The sequence below is a fragment of the Acanthaster planci genome, linkage group LG04 (genome assembly GCF_054643075.1).
Source record: "Acanthaster planci isolate LZ-2023a linkage group LG04, COTS_SCS, whole genome shotgun sequence".
Classification (NCBI taxonomy): Eukaryota; Metazoa; Echinodermata; class Asteroidea; order Valvatida; family Acanthasteridae; genus Acanthaster; species Acanthaster planci.
In genome coordinates this window covers 12145583-12165049 of record NC_141780.1, presented here as the reverse complement: position 1 = coordinate 12165049, position 19467 = coordinate 12145583, and the positions used below count along the sequence as shown (strand labels likewise).

Here is a 19467-nt window from a genome sequence, read left to right as displayed (position 1 = left end):
ACAGAATTTCATGACTCACAAGGTAAGCTCCGGAAGCACTCATAAAGATGATAAAATCCCCACTTAAAAGTTCTTAAAAGGGAAAGCTAATTACTGTAAAGTATCAGGCTTAAGGGTATCTGTCTAGAGCAGAAGCACCCCCTCATTTGCTGAAAAGAGCCATGCTTCTGGAGTGTTCATTTTGTTGGTAGCCAAGCGACCGTAACACATGCATTTTATAGTCGTTTGTGGACCAGGAAATTTAAAGCCTTTGCCATTTCTAACAATCAGAGCCTCCGTTGCTAGGAAAATTGCGACCTTTCTTGGTCCCACTCCGGGTCGGGCCTTATTGAAGAGCACAAGCCCTGTTAATAACTCACAGGATGGGTTTGAAATATGTGACTGGCTCTAGAAAAATGGGTAATAAGTCGCCAGATTCAAGTTATGATCGAGTTTTTGATATTGTTGGATTCTGTACATCAAAAGCTACAATTTGATATATAAATGACCCCTGCACTGCATTCCGAAGATATACAGACATTTGTATGTCCATATTTTCGGATTCAATAAAAGCACTTTTTAAGAAAAAGCTCATAAAGTGCAGCACTTGGAAACACAATGCTATATAGGATTTCTTACTGAATGAACAACTTTTCATCTTTGTTCATCAGTATTCATGTCTGTAGTCACAAATTCTGAAAATATATATGTTATAGAAGCTATTAAAGTAAAAATACACAAAACCGCATTTTTAAAGAAAATTTGCAAATAGAACAGGCCATTACGTGTTTAAGCATTGTGCAACTTAATACCCTATTTTGCAGAGCGGATCACACATGTACCTGCAACTGAACTTCGAACACAAGATCATGATGCTTTTACTGAATTACCTTCTCGGCAATCACGTCCTCCATAACCGTCTGGGCAAAGACACCTATAACCATCCCACTCAGACACACAGTGTGCTCCTTTGTCGCTCAGGCAGGGTCCGCTGCTGCAGAAGTCCTCCCGGTGGGGGCAGCCAGGCAGGGTGTCTCCCATGGGCTCCAGGTTAGTGGCTGTAGCCAGGTCTAGTAGTTCTTTGTCAATGAAGACGTCTCGGATGCAGCCCACAAAATCTGTGTTGATCACAGGAAAGTCTTCCGGCAGATCAGGGAGGCCACCAAGTATAAATGGCCCCGTCAAGTCCAAAAATCTGAGAAAAAAGAAGCGAAATCATTTGAACACACAGTATATAGCTCTGATAACAAATGCTTGAATGCAATTGTACAATGGTGTATTTCTCTGGAATATTCTTAGGCCTACATGAGCAGTGCCACTCTAAAAGGACCCTTTAAGCAGCACACTCTTCTTTCTGCAATGTATCTTGCTTGGAAACACCTTTAAGGGCCTACACAAGCAGGCAACATCATGCACTGCAATGTACCTACTGGCATGACTTTCACTGGAATACAAATAAATTGTAACGCCATTGTTACTGTGCACCTTATGCCAACTTTGTCATCCTTGTGTGGATCTAAGCCTGAGAACAAAATAGGTTAACACAATATACAGGTTGTGCGAACCTCTTTTGAATATAGCCAAATTATGATGAAATTATTATTGAAAAGTATAATTGTTTAGAAATGGTAATAGAAACAAATACCCTGTGAAATTATACTTTTGTGGCAAGGTGTCATTTTGAGGATGACAATCAAAGAAGACCATTTCCAATGACGTGTCTAAGAGACTACTTTCTGGAAAATTGCCGTTAGAAGCACACATAAGCCTTGACACGATACACGCACACCCATGGTTACTATAATTTGTTGGTTCACTGACATGGTATATAGCTGCAATCAACTGAATATGAGAACATGTCCCAGTCGCTGAATTCAGGTGTAATTCAAAACATGACTCAGCAACTTTAGATCTGAAATCAAAGTCCCAGAGTACGAATTTTCCCATAATGTACAGCATTAACTGAGCTGAAACTTTATCAGGTTTGTTCTCACACATTCTTCTTTAGATTTCGAGTAATTTTGTTGCCTCAGAGGAACATAATACACAAATGACAAATGATGGACTGTACCTTTAAGGAAACCATATGCAAAAACCTAATTTTTAGAGAAGTACCAGCAGTTTAAGAAAACTGATTAATTTCACTGAGTTCTCTTAATTACATAGGAAGAATGTAATGTAAAAGTGTGCGTGTTGATGTAAGGCAGAAAACAGCAGCAGTCTTCATGTTTCTAGATTGTCTCTAAAAATGTTAAAATGAAAACCAGAAAGGGTTTGCCTATGTTCATGCTCATTTATGATTTAGAAACATACACAACTACTCAGTCCCCCCCCCAAAAAAACAAGCATTCCACTTGCGATGCTGTGGATGAGGCTTTATGTTGGCTTTCAGTCGCCCGAACAGCTACAATCCTGTGTAAAGTTCGTTTAAATACACTGAAGTTTAAAGTGCTCAACGAAGGCGACAACATTTTAAGCCATTTTATTTTTAGCAAAATAATCTACAAGCAGTTTCAACTATTTTAACAGGGACTGTGGTGTGACAAAAAATATGATACTTACTTCAGCTGGCCGCCTTGCAAGACTGAGGCTGCACAGGAATAATTGCCCAACTGTTCACCATGATGCAAAGCCACAGCCGCATTGCAGTCATCCAAAATTAATGTTGCCATCTGAAGAGAAACAGAACACACAAGAGCTGGAATTAGTGCATTCCTCAAGTACAATAAATCTGACCACTATGAATTGCTGAAGTCTTTGAAATAAGGTATACTGTATCACACATATAATATTAACAATAACCAGGTAACTCTTCTCCTGGCTATATTTAGGTTTAGAAAAAAAATTCCACATGAGAAATAAAGAGATGTTCAAAGCTATTTTATGTGTTTCTCAGGGACGTAGGCTAGTTTGGCCCTCCGGGTGTAATTGTGAAGAAAGCAAAACTCCAACATCCAGCATTTAAACGAGGAAGGCAAGTGTGCATGTGAAAAGCAGATTGCCCCAAGTACATGTATTTGCTATTTTACTTTCGGTCATCACGTATAAAAAACCCACATACTTTCACCTTAATAAAATAAAGTACTGCTGTTTCATTTAAGAAGTAAAAATATCAACTCATCATTAAGCGGACCTCCCTTCTGCTGGCAGGGGGGTGTGTCTGCACCACACACGTGCCCCTTGTTTCTATGGTTTCCATACGTCAAGATAAGTACTGGGTATGACATCTAATCCCATTTATGTTTCATGAAATCTGCAAATGATATGTTTTGCACACACAGATCAGCTGATCAACTTTACCTGCTCGTTGAGAGAAGAATATCTCCAATGTTTGTGTATGCCATGTAGGCCTACTGTGCCAAAGATTACTTTACTGGAAATAAAGCTGAATATGTAGCTTGTTCCCCCCTCGTTTTCCAACTTGGGGAATTTCGATTGTTTATTTGCTTAATTAAGAGCTGTAACTTTGATCATGGTGCCCTTCGATTTCGTTGGGGCCAAGGTACAGTGCCCTTTGGTTTCGTTGGGGGCCAACTAGCTAATGTGAAGGCAAGGTGTGTTACATGTAGTCTTTGTGGAGGTTGCGTACAGTTAGCTGACCTGTATCAGGGTCAAGGCCAACATGTGCAGATCCATGTCATGGTTGTTGGTTGGTATAAGGACATGTGACAGTGTGGTGTCCTTGGTGTGGCCACAATGGTAATGTGTTGAATGGACGCGGTGGTCCATTATTTCAAATGAACTGATACCCCTATGTCCTGTGTGTCTTACTATAGCCGGTTTGCCCAGTGTGTTTGGTATCTGGCTCCTTGCCAAATTTTAGGTCTCGGAAATATTTACAGGGTTTCCACTTAAATATTCTTGTTTGAGGTATAAAAGCTCCCCTAAACAAAGCTTGCTCCACCTTGACTTGTTTGCTTACTGTGACGGGCTAGCCATCTAACTCTGCGGTGCCGGCAGAAACAAGAAATCGAACAAATCAGCTAAGTCAATCGAATCAAATGAGATAAACAGCACTGCTTGGAATGTTCGTACTCTGCAAGACACTACCAAGAACTTAGTATTGGACAGCCATTGGGACACAGGGGCTCCGCCAATTCAACATCGGCATTGCAGCCCTGAGGAAGACCAATCTACCTGACCACATCCAGCTGACCGAATGATATTACACGTTGCAATGGATGACCAGCAAATGAGCATCAGCAGGCTCACATAGGCTTTGCAGCAAGGTTTTGCTACCACAGGCTTCTTCATTCTGTGCCTCATGGAGTAAGTGAGCGGCTGATGGTGCTGAATCTGCATTTAGATAGTGTTTAGATACATTACCATGATTAGTGTATATGCACCTATCCGGATGTCCACGGCACCCTATTAGTTAGGATCCTAGGCTTACATAAGCTACAATAGCCTAGGTATGTGACCAGAGAAAATTATTCTATCTACTTGAATTTGGTACCATTGTAAGGAGCATAAAAAATCTTAAATATGATGTATAATTCAACTTTCTAGGTCAGATATCATGACGCACACAGACGAAACCAGAGAGCAGTTCTATGAACAACTTGACAGGCTCATCCAAGCACCCCTAACTCTGACAAACTTATGGTCCTGGGAGGCTTCAGTGCTCATATAGTCACTGATCGCTTAAACTGGGGCAGAGTTATTGGCCACCACGCTGTAATGAGGGAGAATGCAAGGATCGATGATGGATCAAAAGGACAGAAGATCTCCAGACAACGGCTGACAGGAGTGATGCAAAGGCACTCTATCTACTAAGGCTTGAAGGCAGTTTAACGTTTAACATCTAGGGGCAGCACACCTCTATATTCCGCTGATGGCCAGACCCTGATCAAAGGTCAAGAACGCATCCTGGCACACTGGGTTGAACACTTCGAAGGTGTCCTCAACTGAGAATCAGTTTCAGAAGATGCCATATCTCTGCTTCTGCAAAACCCCTTTCTAGAGGAGCTCATGCGTAATGCCCCAACCAGAACTGAAGTCCAAAAAGCTATCAAGCAGATGTCCAGTGGGAAAGCTCCCGGTATAGATGACATATCAAACATGGTATACAAATGTGGCGGGAATATCATCTCTGTCTACATGTAAATACTGGATTTGGATTATTTTTTCAATCATACATCAAGCATTATCCAGGGAACATGTTTTAAAAGTCCCTTCCAGATCCAGCTTTGAGCAGTAACGTACAACTGCTTTTCACAGATCAGAAAATATATCTTTCTGAGACAGTATTCGGCAAACATGCTTTGCAGTTGAAACAGATATACACATGTACAAACAGAATACGCCAATTGTACAAAACAACCCATTATTCAAGAATGTATTAGCTCATTTATTGAACGTCATACAACTGGTTTTAGTATGAGAGGTACGTCATTCAGCTAAGCTTGTTACCTTGACAGCAATTATTGTTGAAATTACACATGTACGTGTGTGTACTTGAACTGTCTAGCACCTCCAAAACATGTAAGTACCAGTGTGCCATGTATAGCCTCATGATCATTTAGACTGATCTGAGGAGATGCCGTGTATGTGATATTGCAACCATACATACATACTCTAGTTTGATACACATTTGTCCATGACTAGTCATGATATCTTATCTGTTAACAGGGTATGCTTCCCACTTGTCCACGAGTACCATGCCTCTAAACAGCTTACAAGTCTGGTTTTGAATTACACTTAACTGTATTACATACCAAGATTGCTTAAATGTGTCCTTTTAATTGGTAGATTTAATGAAATGAATGAAAGAAGACTTTATTTTTGCAGAATCTAAGCCTTTACCAAAAAACCTTTTCTGCCTTCTTGGAGATCTTCTGAATTTTTGCTTTTTGCTTATCCTAGCACACCTGTATGAAAGTTTGCATTGGATTTTGACATAGTAAACTACAATTACATCAAACAGCATTTTAGGGGCATCACGAGAGAACATTTCTTTTATAAGAGTACATCAAAGGTCTTGCACTTAAGCATTTATGGATATTTGTTTAATAACAGTTCTTTAACATTCGCTCCTTGAAGTGAATACAGTTTATCATTTTTGAGAATTGTTTGGGTAATCTGCTCCCTTGCTTGGACAAAAAACAGAAAAAACACCAAAACTTGCAAAGATATCCCTACTTTTAGTGTCAATGTACCGTTTTGTATTTTCTAGAAATGTTTTAGGGTTGTGTGATGATGTAACATTGCCATGATGAGAGATATCTAATATTTCTGCTATGGGATTCTTTTGATTTTTGTATTTTTTCAGCAATGCATACGGAATATATTCAGCAACATACCTCGGTGAAGTCTCTTCATCTTAATCTCTATTGGTCCATGTTTTTTCATCTCTGGCTTGAATTATTTTGTGCCTTAATTAGATATAAGAAAACAGTCTGAAGCAGGTACTGGAAAATAAAGAAATGTTTTCCTTTACAATTTATCTCAACTAAAGTAATTTGCACCATTCTGCATTTAAGTTGCTTCTTAGTAAAAAAAAAATCTCTTCCACATCAGTTCATACACCCCAGGTTTTGATTTATTGAAATTCTTTTGGTAAAAAATATACCCCATTATAAATTATGCCACCATGCAAGTATTCAAAAACTGCTCAAGCATAGCAAAACTTGGTTAAAGCCAAGACCAGAACTGAAGTATTCTTGTCCATGTTGAAGATTGGACGTTCCCACATGGTCCCCAGAGTTCCGCTGAAAATAGACACTGCATCCTTCAGAACATCTTTTTTAGGCAAAATCAAAGGTAGTCATTCTATCAAAGAAGATAAAATATAAAAAGACAGAACTTGCAATGAAAATTATAAAGGTATTTATGGTTGCCCCATGTCAAATATTTTTACTTCACAAATATGTAACCAGTCAGCAGTCAACATCTGTTTTATTTTCCTGCTTGTACATCTACAATGATCAGCTTATTTTAGTTCAGTTCCACGACTGGAGTAGAAAACTAGATCATAATTTATCTAAACTGTCATGATTAAGTAAAATATTCACGTGAAAACAGATTTTTCAAAACTGGAAAAAGACAACATACTTTTCTTTTGGGATTTCTTCTCATCTTTTCCATCTCTTGCAGAATCCTGTCTTCTGACTTAGCTAATTTACGTGTAGCTGGAAAAAAAATAAGATGAAGCCAATGAAAGGTTGAAATTTATCACACACAACCACTATATATAAATCAAATGTGCAGTTTAAGAAAAAGATAAAGGAAGAGATGTAACCATACAAAATGTAAATTTTATTCAGGGAAAGTATTTACTGCTGACCCCCCAGGCCTGTTGAACCATGGAGCTATTAAACATGGTCAGGCAAGTCAAGCTTACATTTTTGGGGTTTTGTTTTTGTTTTTTTTCATGTTTTTGACGGCTGAAAAACATCCCCCCCTTTTTACACCACTATTTTATTATTTTTTTTTTATTTGACAGACTTTTATTAATTTTATTTATTTGACAGACGTTTATTTAATGTTGTTCATACCATGGTTACAGAGTAGAAAATGAATTAAGTTTTACAATAGTTTACCTTAGAATGTACAACGTCAAGCAGAAAGGTAAAGCATACGTTAAAGAACATGACTACCAGAAACCTCTTACAGCTGTTTCACCTCCCCCTGTAAAAGATGTTGATGGTCCTGAAATAAATGAGAATTATAAAAACACTGGAGGAAACAGTGATAGAAAATGAAACAATGGGGGGAAAAACCTTCACATCTTTATAGAAATGTACAACGGATAAGCTTGTCTACCAGAGAAGCCTTCAAAAAATTACAAACCGTAGAAAAACTCTATTAATGGAGCCTGACTATGGAAAAAAGTCACCAGTGAGTCATTTTAGACAAGATATAGTCTGACCATGGGCACTAGACCTAATATTTCTTATTTATAAGATTGAGGCTGGGTAATTCACACAGAAGGATAGTACTAATTGCAACAGTAGCTGATAAAATGGCTGATCATGTTGAAAAAGTATGGCCTGGTTTGAGGCATTCAGTTCTTATCATGTATGGAAGTGGAGACTCAGACTTCAAGCATGTAATAAATTTTCTCTTCACATTGCACAAAAACACTGTACCTTCACTATCTTTCTCTGATGTTGAAGCTGATGATCCTTTACAATGATCACAGTACCAAATGCCAGCTGGATACATCGATAAACCAAAGCGTTCAGTGTGAAAATATCGTCCAACACAATATTCACCATCACACGCGATCATATCTTTGGAAAGAGCACCACGACAGATGAAAAATTCCAATCATCATCTTCATCGCTGTCATCAATGGTGGCAATGGGGAACCAATGAAGAATCTCTGTGCTTTCATTTTCATTGGAAAATACCAAATATCACTAAAATTACGTCAAAGTACTAAAAGTATATCACAAACAGGCAATGGTTAAACATGGTTAGACATAGACAAAGTGATAGACAAAACTGACTGACTAACCCATTCGTGGTAATGGTTAAACATGGTTAGACATAGACATGGTGATAGACAATACTGACTGACTAACCCGTTCATGGTAATGGTTAAACATGGTTAGACACAGACAAGGTGATAGACAATACTGACTGACTAACCCGTTCATGGTAATCCACGACGACTTTATGCCATTCCCCATTGCTAACGCCACCAAGGATAGATGCGGTCACTACACTGGTCACCTCGCCCGCCGAGAACAGGAATCGCACCTGCCTGTTGACTATCTCCAGCGCGATGAAATCATGCTTCTGGTTATAGCGGCCGTTGTAGAACAGAAGACCGTTATCCACCTTGGTGGCAAAACTGCAGGAACAAACACAAATTAAGCAAAAACGTGAGAGTTAACAGTTAACAAAGACGTGAGAGTTACTGAATGACCTTACATCTCATTGAATCTGAACATGCAACCTGTGGCACTCTAAATCCGTACTCTCTCAACTAAGCTATCTGGCTCTTCTGATATACACTAAATTAATCCTCTGCATTTTATGAAAACATGAAAGCATGAAAACATGAGCAACTGGTAATTTATTTCACAGGTAAATGAATCAAACTGCCTATCCTAACAATGATAAAATACAGGGAAATCAATTCGAAGGCTGGGCAGAGCACATAGTCGTGTAATGTCACTTGGACAAAATATTACAATACAGTCCAAACAAAAGCCTTATGTATGTGTATGAGTTATCCTCGATTTTGTGACGGAGGACTTTTCTGTAGCTTCTCCTTGGAAAATTTGGCCAAGAAAATTTGTTGTAATGTCTTTATCTGCTCTCTCCTGCCCCAAGCAGATTTTCACTTCATAATCACATTGCTGAATTTCTTTTTCCCCCTTTTAAAAAGCACAAAAACAAAATCCTTTCAACTCACCTTAGTGACATCTGGAACCGGACCCTCCTATTTAATGACCGGAACATCAGGAAGGAGTTTTCGGGGAAGTTTCTTGTCCGAATCTCGCACAGATCCCCGTCATAATCCTCTCCTGGACAGACACACTCAAAACCCCCACGTAGAAAATTCCTACACAGGCCGCCGTTCTTACACAGGTTGTCGGTACATCGACCATTCTTGAAGTCGATCTCACAGTTTGGACCTTCAAGAAGAAGTACAGGAAAGAACAAGGATGAAGGCTTCCTAAAATGACATCAATGCCAGTAACATCCCATGCAGAAGAATAGCAAATGGCACAAGATCACATCTGCTACAGGACAAAAGTCCTGACTTCTGCTATGGTACAATACCCTTCCAGGTCTGCCATCTCATCTTCATTATTCAGCCCATATGATTTCACCTGTCATTTCTAGTTCTAATTTAGATTTTTCGGTGGAAAAAGTTATAAGCTTGATTGTACAAGATGAAGAAACCACAGCAATGGGACAAAAGCTTCAATAGTATGATCGATAACTACAAGAGTTGTGTGGTGTTTCTTAGCTAGTTTTGCAATATAAAAACTGCTTAGCCACCATCTACCAGTACACTGCAATTCTTTGACATTGGTGTTTGGGTATTTTTTATAGAAAATATTTCTTTAATAATTTTATAATCACAATGTGCTAATCACTGACCAGTTCAGGAATGGACCACATCCTATGGAATCTGGGAATGGTCATATTTCCCCTGAAACTTGGCCTATAACTGTGTAGAACCTCTTCAGAACCAGCACGTATAATAAACAAGATCCATGATACAAGCCTGTGAAGGATGTGGATTCAAATCTCAAATGGCAAAACTCGGGATATTTTTCAAAGTGACTCACACCTCTGAATGTGACACTATACGGCAGAATGAACTATTGTGGGCGTCATACGCAGACTTTCTGGGCATACCAAAGTGTAAGATTATGAAAATTACGCAGTTGACATATTTCAAAATAACTTGTTACAAGATCCTACATTTTTGTACCACATTAATTTGGAAGCACAGAAGTACTGATAACAGCATCACTTTAACTATGAACTTAAAAATTATGTACATCTATGATGATGTACACTGAAAACAAACAATTAGCATGCATGGATGGAACTGCACTTTTGTGCCTGATGCTCCTTACCAGCACAATGTATACAGGTATCAGCTTCCACTGGCTTGGCTGCACTAAGTAGTGACTCACTTGAATATGAAACTAAAAGGACTTTCTGCACCATTCATCATTATAATCTCTATGAGCCACAAGGAGCAGCTTCTTCAGAGGGCTTTGTATCACACTGCAACCATTTCTGCCTGGACTACATTATTGATTAACGAAGCCATGATACCTTCAGCGTTATGCTCCTGCATTGTTGGGTGGTTAAGAACAAGTGGTACATTTAGGCCTATTGATGAGTGGCTAAATTGAAGACGATCAAAGGAGATATTGTGCACTATTCCACTTAAAATGTCAGGTTACAATTAATCAGTAATTTATCAGCGACATTCTCCGACACCAGACATTACATAAAATGCAGTATATTCATACTTCATATGAGGTAATGATAAATAACAATAAAATGAGTTCGTATATTGTCACAGTTTTCATAAAAGACAAGTTTAGCCCCAAATCATCACCATCATGAAGTTTTGTTGCTCGGCCAAATCAACAAGGTTGTCTGATGCTGAGAAAGTAGTGTAACCAATTTGACCCGATCTATTGAAATCAGCTAAATTACAATAATATCTGTAGAGCAAATTTCATCTAAATTGCCTTTTGTACTTTTATCAAGGGACAAATCTGTGCTTCAAAGAAATTGATTACATTAAGCAATGAAGGTCAGCTTAGTTTTTTTCATTTTCAAATAAAGACAAATACAATACAACTCTTGAACAATATAAAATTCCAAACCTGGTACATGTTATTACATCAGCACGTGCATGGCCAATACTGTTCTTCAATTTGGAGTCTTCATGAAGTGACAAATTTTATGCGAATCCATAATCTTTACTAACATTCAAAATCAGGATTGCTCACTTCACTTTTCTAACTTTGTAGCAATTTACAATATGCTTCCGTGCAAGTGCTTACCCAGCTTATGAAGTTATTCTCTATAAATTCTCTGTTTTAAAAAATGACAAACTTACAAAGTGATTTACTTGAAACTTTTTTTTGATGCATAGTGAAATATGTCACTTTATGAAAGTAGTAAAGATATGTGCTACTGTGAATTCCAATACGTTTCATTTTTGGAAAGGAAGTTTGACTTTGAGAATTTTTTATATTTCAGCACTGAGATATTCAATCCCATTAACAAAGAAGCACCTTTTTTCATTAACTCTAACCCCCAATGATGTATGTAAAATCATATTGAAATTGGAGGATTTGGGACTGTTAGGGTTAATTAACTCTAACCATCCTCAATCCTCAAAAATCCTTTAAGGCAGCTTTGGAAGATTTTAGAAGATTGTGGCTGTATGGCAAAATTGCATTTCTGATTGCCAAGGATGCATTCATTGCATGGTCTCATGTCTTGGATTAGACCTTGTTTTGTGATAAAGTCACACCTAAAGTGAAATCATCCATACTGCTCCAGGATACTGTAACACAGTGCAGTATCGATTAGTGTGGTACCGATTTCAACGATTTCAAGTTGGAAGTTAGTAGTTCCCAGCTGCTAGGTATGCCTATTTGTATAACTATTTGGGAGTACCAGTTTAGCCTAGCAGTCCTAAAAGTGCAGCAGGCCTGACTCGCTCTCTTTTCCCAATTGTCCGATGTCCACAGTACAGTACACCTGTTGTCGCAGAAAAGAATTCGTACCGGAATTGCAAGAAGAGAACCTCGCACTCTTTGTGGGTTTGGTGCATAATAATTGAAATAGTTGAGGCATTATACTCACAGCACTTATTTGTAATTGCTTAGGAACATACAGATAAGTTAATTTATTTGATTCTCCATGGTTAAATTCCCCCCCCCAAGTAATTTACACCACTGTAAATTAATGATGATGAATAGTAGTGTTTAGGCTTGGTGCCTTTGCAAAAGTGCATGCATGTCTTTGAAATAAAGGATTGGCATCTTGCTAGCACAGTCGAACCTCGTTAATGAGAGCACTGTTAATACAAGAGTCTGCTTATACCATGGAAAATCATAGGTCCCAATCTTTTGTTTATCATTGTTTTCATTCCTGATAATACAAGGTTCCTGTTATAACAAGGTAATTTGCCCAGTCCGAAGGGCCTCTTATTAACGAGGTTCGACTGTACATGAATTGTACCCGTTTCTCCCATCATTGCTGCTGTCGGCCTGGGTGTGATAAGCTGAGATTTGAAGGTGCGTGTGGTTCTTCCAGGTAGTGTGCTGCAGGCCTTGCTTACTGCTGCCAAAATGGATCGCATCGACAAAATTCTAAGCTAGACTGCTCACTGACGTGGGCCAGCCCAAATAGGCAGCAAGTTGAGGGAAAACTAGACTGCCATAAATGGTGTCAGAAGTGGGGTTGGCACCGTAGTATCACGACAAGGACATCCAACATAAAACACAACACTGACAGCTTAAACCTAGAAAGTACCAAGAGCAAGAGTAGCAGCCACAACGGAGATGGCGAAAAGTTTGATCAACTTCCACGACAAGATCACGGACGGTGCAATTTGGCTTGGGGCGAGAGAACCAGAGGCTAGTGCTGCATAGACAAAACAGGTCAGGACAAGGAAGAGAATCACCAGCTCAAATTGTGGCTGCAGGAGGTATTAACTAGAATGAAGGATTCAGTATTCCATTCAGATGATATACGATTACACAGCTTGGGAGCAGTTCCAAAAACAGCATAATAGTGCCTATGCCTAAGCCCCAGGCCATGGCGCATCATACACAAGCACCTATACCTCAGCCACATTCGGGTGTAAGCCAGCCACCAGCATGGGGAAGCTACATCTACATTATAACCAACATGTTCCAGTACATCACTGATGGATGAATTGCTGAATGACAGTGTCATTCTGCCAGCATTAGAGCCACAAACACACTCAACTGTATCCCGGCAGAAGACTTCACAGTTCAGAGAAGTCTTGAAGGCTGTAAGAGGCTCAACAGAAAGCGAGTGTAACGTTTCTGCACAACTGACGACCAAATAAGGGGTATATTTCATGAGCAGCAAAGAATAGCGAGGGGGCAGAAGTGATGAGGAAGCTAGGGCAGGTTAGCACCTTGTGCCATATCTAAGGCTTCACTAACCCTTTTTTGGTTGTTCAGGTCTGACTTGGGCTTGAGACATATAGACTATAATAACAGAGGCAGTACGTCATTTTCAGAACTTCATCAGAGGAACTCCTCTTTATAAGTTCATATTTTCTTTCCAACATCACAATGAACGTTTATTACTTTCTGGAGGCAAAAATTAGCATAAATGTCAAAAGGTTGACCAAAAAGTGCGAACTAAGTTTGCTAAAGTTGAAATCATTATTTCCTTGTGTGAAAAATCCAACTGGTGACATACAATTACTTCAAAAATACATATCAATAAGTAGTAATAATAAGTAAATACCAATAAGTAGCTAATATGCTTGGGAGCTACAGTTCATGGAAAAAGAAAAATTAAAAAGTAGGTAATGTGCTTGGGGAGTTCAGTTCATGAGCACAGGAAATTACAAGGTAGGTAATGTGTTATAGAACTTCTGTTCCAGAAAAATCAATAATATCCTTTTTCAGGATGAACAGTAACCATTCGGTTCTAATTATGATATGACAAGTCAAACATATGGGTTTTGGGCAGTGTAATAACTGGTATATAATTTGAATGTCAACTACTAATGAAAAAGCTTCACTTTCCCCCATCACTTGGAAAGATTTGCATCCTACCTGACCATACACATGTATGCACGTGTGTAGCCATTTAAATGACTTTATCAAGTAAGGTTGAAGCTGGCATATAATTAGAATGTTAACTACTGATGAAAAACTGTTTTAACCACTCCATGCCGGGGATTCCGGATCCGGACACGTATGCTTTTATATGCGTGGCCGGGGTCTCTGAAATCGGACAAAGGGAACAGGGCCTTGTAACAAAAGACTGTACTCGAAACAAAAGACCAGGCTGCTTGGAATTACCGACAGTTTTTCAATCTCAAAAGTGGAGATAATCCAGCCTTGTTTTGAAACAGTATACCACAGTTTGGGGGATTTAGAGCGAGCGGATTACCATCGGGGACAAAAGCGCTCCACCACCACAGCGATGAGCCACACAGCACCGCTGCATGGTGATCTGGCCCCTATTGAAAAGAGGTCAGCAGCGCACTGTGGCAGGTTCGTGAACAAAAGAAATTTAGATAACACCATACAATCTGGGCTCCTTTTACAAGGCTGCAGGCCTGGCTGAAATACTTGGGCGTCAATAGATTTTGTCTGTCAGGCTAGAGTGGAGACCTGACAACTCTTCATGTGGGTATAAGTGTGCAGTAAATGAAGACAGGAATTTTTAAAGAATTTTGAAAACAGAAAAAAATGATAAATAACCCAGCCCAGTATCATCAACATTGATAACTGCCCCGATAGGAAGTGAATAAAAATTCACTTTCTATGAATCACTTGGAAAGATTTGTAACCTTGACCATGCACATGTATGGTCTTTGATTTACTTACTCAAATAAGGTTGAAGCTGGAATATAATTTAAAGATCAATTGCTAATGAAAAACTGTTTTTAACATTCACTGTTTACAAATCCCTTCGAAACATTTTGGATCTCATTTGACCATACAGTTTTCTAGCAATTATAACTGCAATCACTGTGCAATCATAATAATACAGTGTCTACAAAAAAATACCACAATATAATGCATTGATAACACAGATCCAGGCTTCTTGAAAATCTATAAACCTCTATTCCTATGGTTTAACTGTGCTTTCACACAAAAGAAAACCTATTTATCACTTTCCTGCAATGATCATGTTATTGACCTTTTCATGTCTTTTGGCCTCTTCTATAACTAAAGGTTTGAATCCAAGGTCAAGTTTTCTTCCTTCAAATCAATTTAATATCAATTGCCAGGGCAAAAAATAGCAACAAAACATCAATAAACCTTAACTCTTAAGTTTAACCGTGCTTTCTTTCACACAAAAGAAAGCTTTAAGGTTTAAATCCAAGGTCAGGTTTTTCTCCCGCCACATCAATTTAATATCAATTGTCAGGGTAAACAGCAAATGAAAAGATAAATCTGTAAACCTCTACTCTTTAAGGTTTACCTTTGTTTTCATTCACAACCACAAAAAACCTATTTATTGCTTTGCTGACATAATCATGTTGTTGATTTTCTTCTTAATGTTGTCTCTAGGTCTCTTCCATATTAGTCCCCCTTTCTTCTTACTGATTTCTTTTTGTTCGGTCGCAATCCTTCTGTCGTGGACACTGCCCAGATTCGAAGAACAGCTTAAAAAATTTCTTGAGCTCCTTTTCTTCTTCTGGCACCCACCTTTGACGATTGACACAAATGGCTGCCTTTTGTTTCTTCTACTTTGGGGCTGGTATTGCTGAAGAATATATGAAAAAAGGAAGCCCAAATTTTGTTGTCCTCCATTTCAAATACACAGTTGATATTCTTCAATTCCAGTTTAACAATATGTGGCAGAGCCAGAAATGAGTATGTTATTAAATACACATTTTTAACCTCTGTGCGCCGGGACGCAGATAGAGCCGCCGTAAAAATTGTGATCCTCAGCCCGCTTTTCAGCTATTATTCTCGGCCCCCACTCGAGTGAACACGGTGAGAGAATGCAGACCCTGGCTCTTGTATGGTGATTGGCCTTTATGTGTATCCCAAAAAAGAAAAGACAGAATTTGCATCATAATCACAAGCTTCACAATAGTCACCACTTTGAAAACAGGCAATGGGAATGTGGAAGTGTGAGTACTAGAGCCATATGCCACCGAACAATCAGTCTTTTCACTGTGTAATTCAAAGCGTGCAGAGCACGCAGGGCCACAAACCGAGAATTTGTTATTTGGCAGGTGGCCTTCGTGGCCAAGCGAGGCTGGAATTCTTGGAGTCGGCTTCTGGAAAGAAATTCCCATCATCAAGGGGTTAAACAGAAGTAGCTTTAGTATAGAATTCTTGATTCTTTTCTAGTAGTGTGCCCCACTGTTTATTTGTTTAAGCCCCAGCTTCCCCCTACATAGAGTTGCCATATCGTCTGGCCACACTCAGTGCAGCAGATCAGCAGATAGAGGATGGAGATACCTTCACATGTATTGTTCCTTCTGACTGGAGTGTGGTTTCTGCTTGCGCCCTTTTCTGCTAGAAGTCAGTGATTGAAGTCTGAGTGTAAACTCATTAGGTCCATTTTACATACTGTGTTTGGTTTTGGTTTTTTTGGGGGGGGGTTAGTCCTTTCAATGTTTTTTTAGTCCTTTAGTCCTTTTGATTTTGGCATTTTTTCCAGTACTTTTTCATTAATAAATTATTTTTTGTCCTTTTTTTTTGAAGTCAAATATTGGTGTCTGAGTCTTTATTAATTCAGTTTCCTACAACTTTTCCCTCAAAGCACCTTGGTTTAGTTAGAGTTTTTGTTGTTTTGCGAGTTTCCCATAGTGTGCCATGTTTCCCTGTTACAAGTACATTATTATGCAGACAGTTTCGAGTATGAGTCTCAAAATATTTGTTATTGAACAGTCATGTAAAGGGAGTTTAGTAGAAGTGACTGCACAATATCTTCACTGTGAAACTATTAAACAAAGCGGGAGTGGGACTGCAGTGGCTGGAAGTAGTCAAAGTAATTGAATTCACTGTTTTCTTTTTTTCTCAGGAAAATAGTTCTGCATGTAGGCCTACAGGTGCTCCAAATCAGTGTTGAAATTATGTGATGTACACAAAAATATACAGTGGTATATGCACAAAAAGGTAGTGTATCATATGATGCCAGAGGAACTGTCTCAGGATATTCCTACTTCTTACCTTCATCTTGATCCGAGTCTTCAGGGCTATCAATGCTATCTTCCTGACTTTCAAGTTCTTGCTCACTTGTTGATGCTTGTTTAGCAGGATCTTCCGCTGGAAAGACAATATCTGATATAACATGAAGACAAACTAAAATCTAAGTTGTCTCACATTAACATGTGTAAACAGCTGTAAAAAGTGTAAATGTTATTCATTTGCTCGACATAAAATTTACATTGTCATTTAATAACATTAATATTCACAGGATGACTGAATTTCTTCTTGCAAGTTGGAAATGCAACTAATTTAAGAGTTTTGAAAAGAACCGTAAAGCTTGACGCATTTCATTCCTATTTTAGCAAAGATCAATCATCATCAATGCTAAAATTCCTTAGTTCAAATCACATACAGCAGCACCAGACACCATGCATTGTGATGTATAGCGTACTACGAACAGACAATACATGTACTATCCTCAGCACTGATCTCCCAAGTGCACACATAAAGCGCTGCAGTAGTGTATGTGATAGTTCTTCCCTGGTTTTTGTGCATTACACACACACGTAGGCGGATATAGCAAAACTATAGGTGAGTTCCTGGAATAAACCAATGAAAACCTCGGCTGCCTGATGAATAATTATGAAGTATAGTAATATATTGATCCTAAATTAATCAGACTAATCAAAAGTGATATATAAACTTGTATTCAGACTTTAATCTATCAACTCTACTATCGATGGCCTTCTGGTAGGATAAACATACCAGAGAACTGGATATCTTGTACATGTAGTTTCTTTCCAACAAACTGGTTGACTACGCCTTAGTCTTGGACAAGGAGCAACATGGCAACCTCTACTCTTTCAATGACATCTGATCTTGCTCTGTTGTGCACCCTATGAACATCAAGTGTGTAGCCAAGATGGTCACAGACCCAGTCCAGCTCTGACCGACTCAAGTTCACCACCTGAATCAAAGCCTTTATGAAACACAAAAGAGACACAAAATCAAGTGCAAAATCTATGTAGGCAATTTTAAATGCCACTCCAGTTAGTCAGCAACTCCAGTTGGTCAGAAAAATTGACCACTAAAAGGGCCATGTAGCATTTCACAAATAAGTTTACCTGTCTTATTGTTGCCAAGTACTTTTGGAGGGTCACACTGGTTACTAAGCCCGGATTACTCAAAGATGCTCTCAGGCCAACTTTTGTGAGGCATTCATAACCACGGACAACACCAAATCTGCATGAAATAAATTTCTTAAATTAGAATAAAAACTTCATTGGGGCACAATGCCCAGAGTAAACTTCAAATTGTCCAGAAAATCACTGGTTCATCTATCCTGATCATTCAATAATGATTGATGCCTTTTATCATAAGCAAATATACACAATTCTCTGAATAAGATGACATGTGCCCATGCATTGAGTCAGGAGGGATACGTACCTTGTGTGCACTGTGACTGTAGACCATCAATATCTCTCAACAATATAAAATATGTTCCAATGCAAGTATTGAACATGAAGAGATTACATGTACAATCAAGTTTATGCACTTAGGAGAGGCAGCAAAGACACATTTGTTTTCTGGGTGGATTCCTGCCTTTATTTGAACTTTGGGAGAAGTGAGGTATCCCAACATGGCTCCACACTCAGCAGGAATAAGTACAGGAACACCTCTTCCAGTCTGAAAAAAATTCCAAACAGAGGTAAAAGGTAAATTAAGCAAGATGCATAAATCAGCAAACTTCACTACACTTTCAGTATAATTACAAGAATTTTCATCATTTAAGACTGTTCTCAACCAACTTGCTTACGGGGAAATATTCATTTGAGTCAAATACAATGCCAAGGAAATTAAAAAAATAAAGCAGACTTGATATGAGCATATATTTATCTACAACACAAATGGTTTGAGGCAAGTCCTCACCTTCCCACACACCATCACAACTTCCTGAAATTCTAGTAGGTGCTTCTCAAATTCTGTCAGTTCCTTGGTCAAGTGTTCATCCATATCACTGACTCCTGTTTTCTTCTATTCACAGGATGACAGCCTAGGCAATAAAAGATTTAAATGTAGGCTACACTGTACATGCACACAACTGCTGCTCAGTTCATAACATTTCAGAGGACTCATTAAATTTTCAAGTCGTAGTAGC

The 19467-nt window shown here is 38.7% G+C and overlaps 2 protein-coding genes and 1 long non-coding RNA gene across 6 annotated transcripts in view; all 3 read right to left on the bottom strand.

Moving 5' to 3' along the window:
* The window catches only part of LOC110984908 (cadherin EGF LAG seven-pass G-type receptor 2-like), a 61459-nt gene that overhangs the window by 14764 nt on the left and 27228 nt on the right, over positions 1-19467 (bottom strand). Inside the window, exons 4-7 of the mRNA XM_087135658.1 lie at positions 9347-9569; positions 8575-8779; positions 2542-2651; positions 870-1174 (exon numbers count right to left, since the gene is read on the bottom strand). Of these exons, the coding sequence (XP_086991784.1) occupies positions 870-1174; positions 2542-2651; positions 8575-8779; positions 9347-9569 (843 nt within the window). The remainder of the gene's footprint in view (positions 1-869; positions 1175-2541; positions 2652-8574; positions 8780-9346; positions 9570-19467) is intronic.
* Positions 5306-8521, bottom strand: LOC147799393 (uncharacterized). Its single transcript, XR_015425001.1, has 5 exons — positions 8508-8521; positions 8070-8135; positions 7521-7629; positions 7033-7109; positions 5306-6750 (listed from the first exon to the last, which is right to left on the bottom strand). It is a non-coding gene; the product is annotated as an uncharacterized LOC147799393 (long non-coding RNA).
* LOC147799392 (uncharacterized) lies at positions 9576-18991 on the bottom strand. 4 transcript variants are annotated; one of them, XM_087135663.1, is made up of 6 exons: positions 18756-18991; positions 18434-18551; positions 18075-18288; positions 17331-17441; positions 16047-16182; positions 9576-15909 (listed from the first exon to the last, which is right to left on the bottom strand). In XM_087135663.1, exons 3-6 carry the CDS (start codon positions 18096-18098, stop codon positions 15890-15892), a joined length of 291 nt encoding a protein of 96 aa, XP_086991789.1. In that variant the 5' UTR covers positions 18099-18288; positions 18434-18551; positions 18756-18991; the 3' UTR covers positions 9576-15889. The 4 variants fall into 4 exon arrangements, with proteins under 4 accessions (XP_086991789.1, XP_086991790.1, XP_086991787.1 ...); XM_087135664.1 differs by having other exon boundaries at positions 17331-17426; XM_087135661.1 differs by lacking the exon at positions 16047-16182.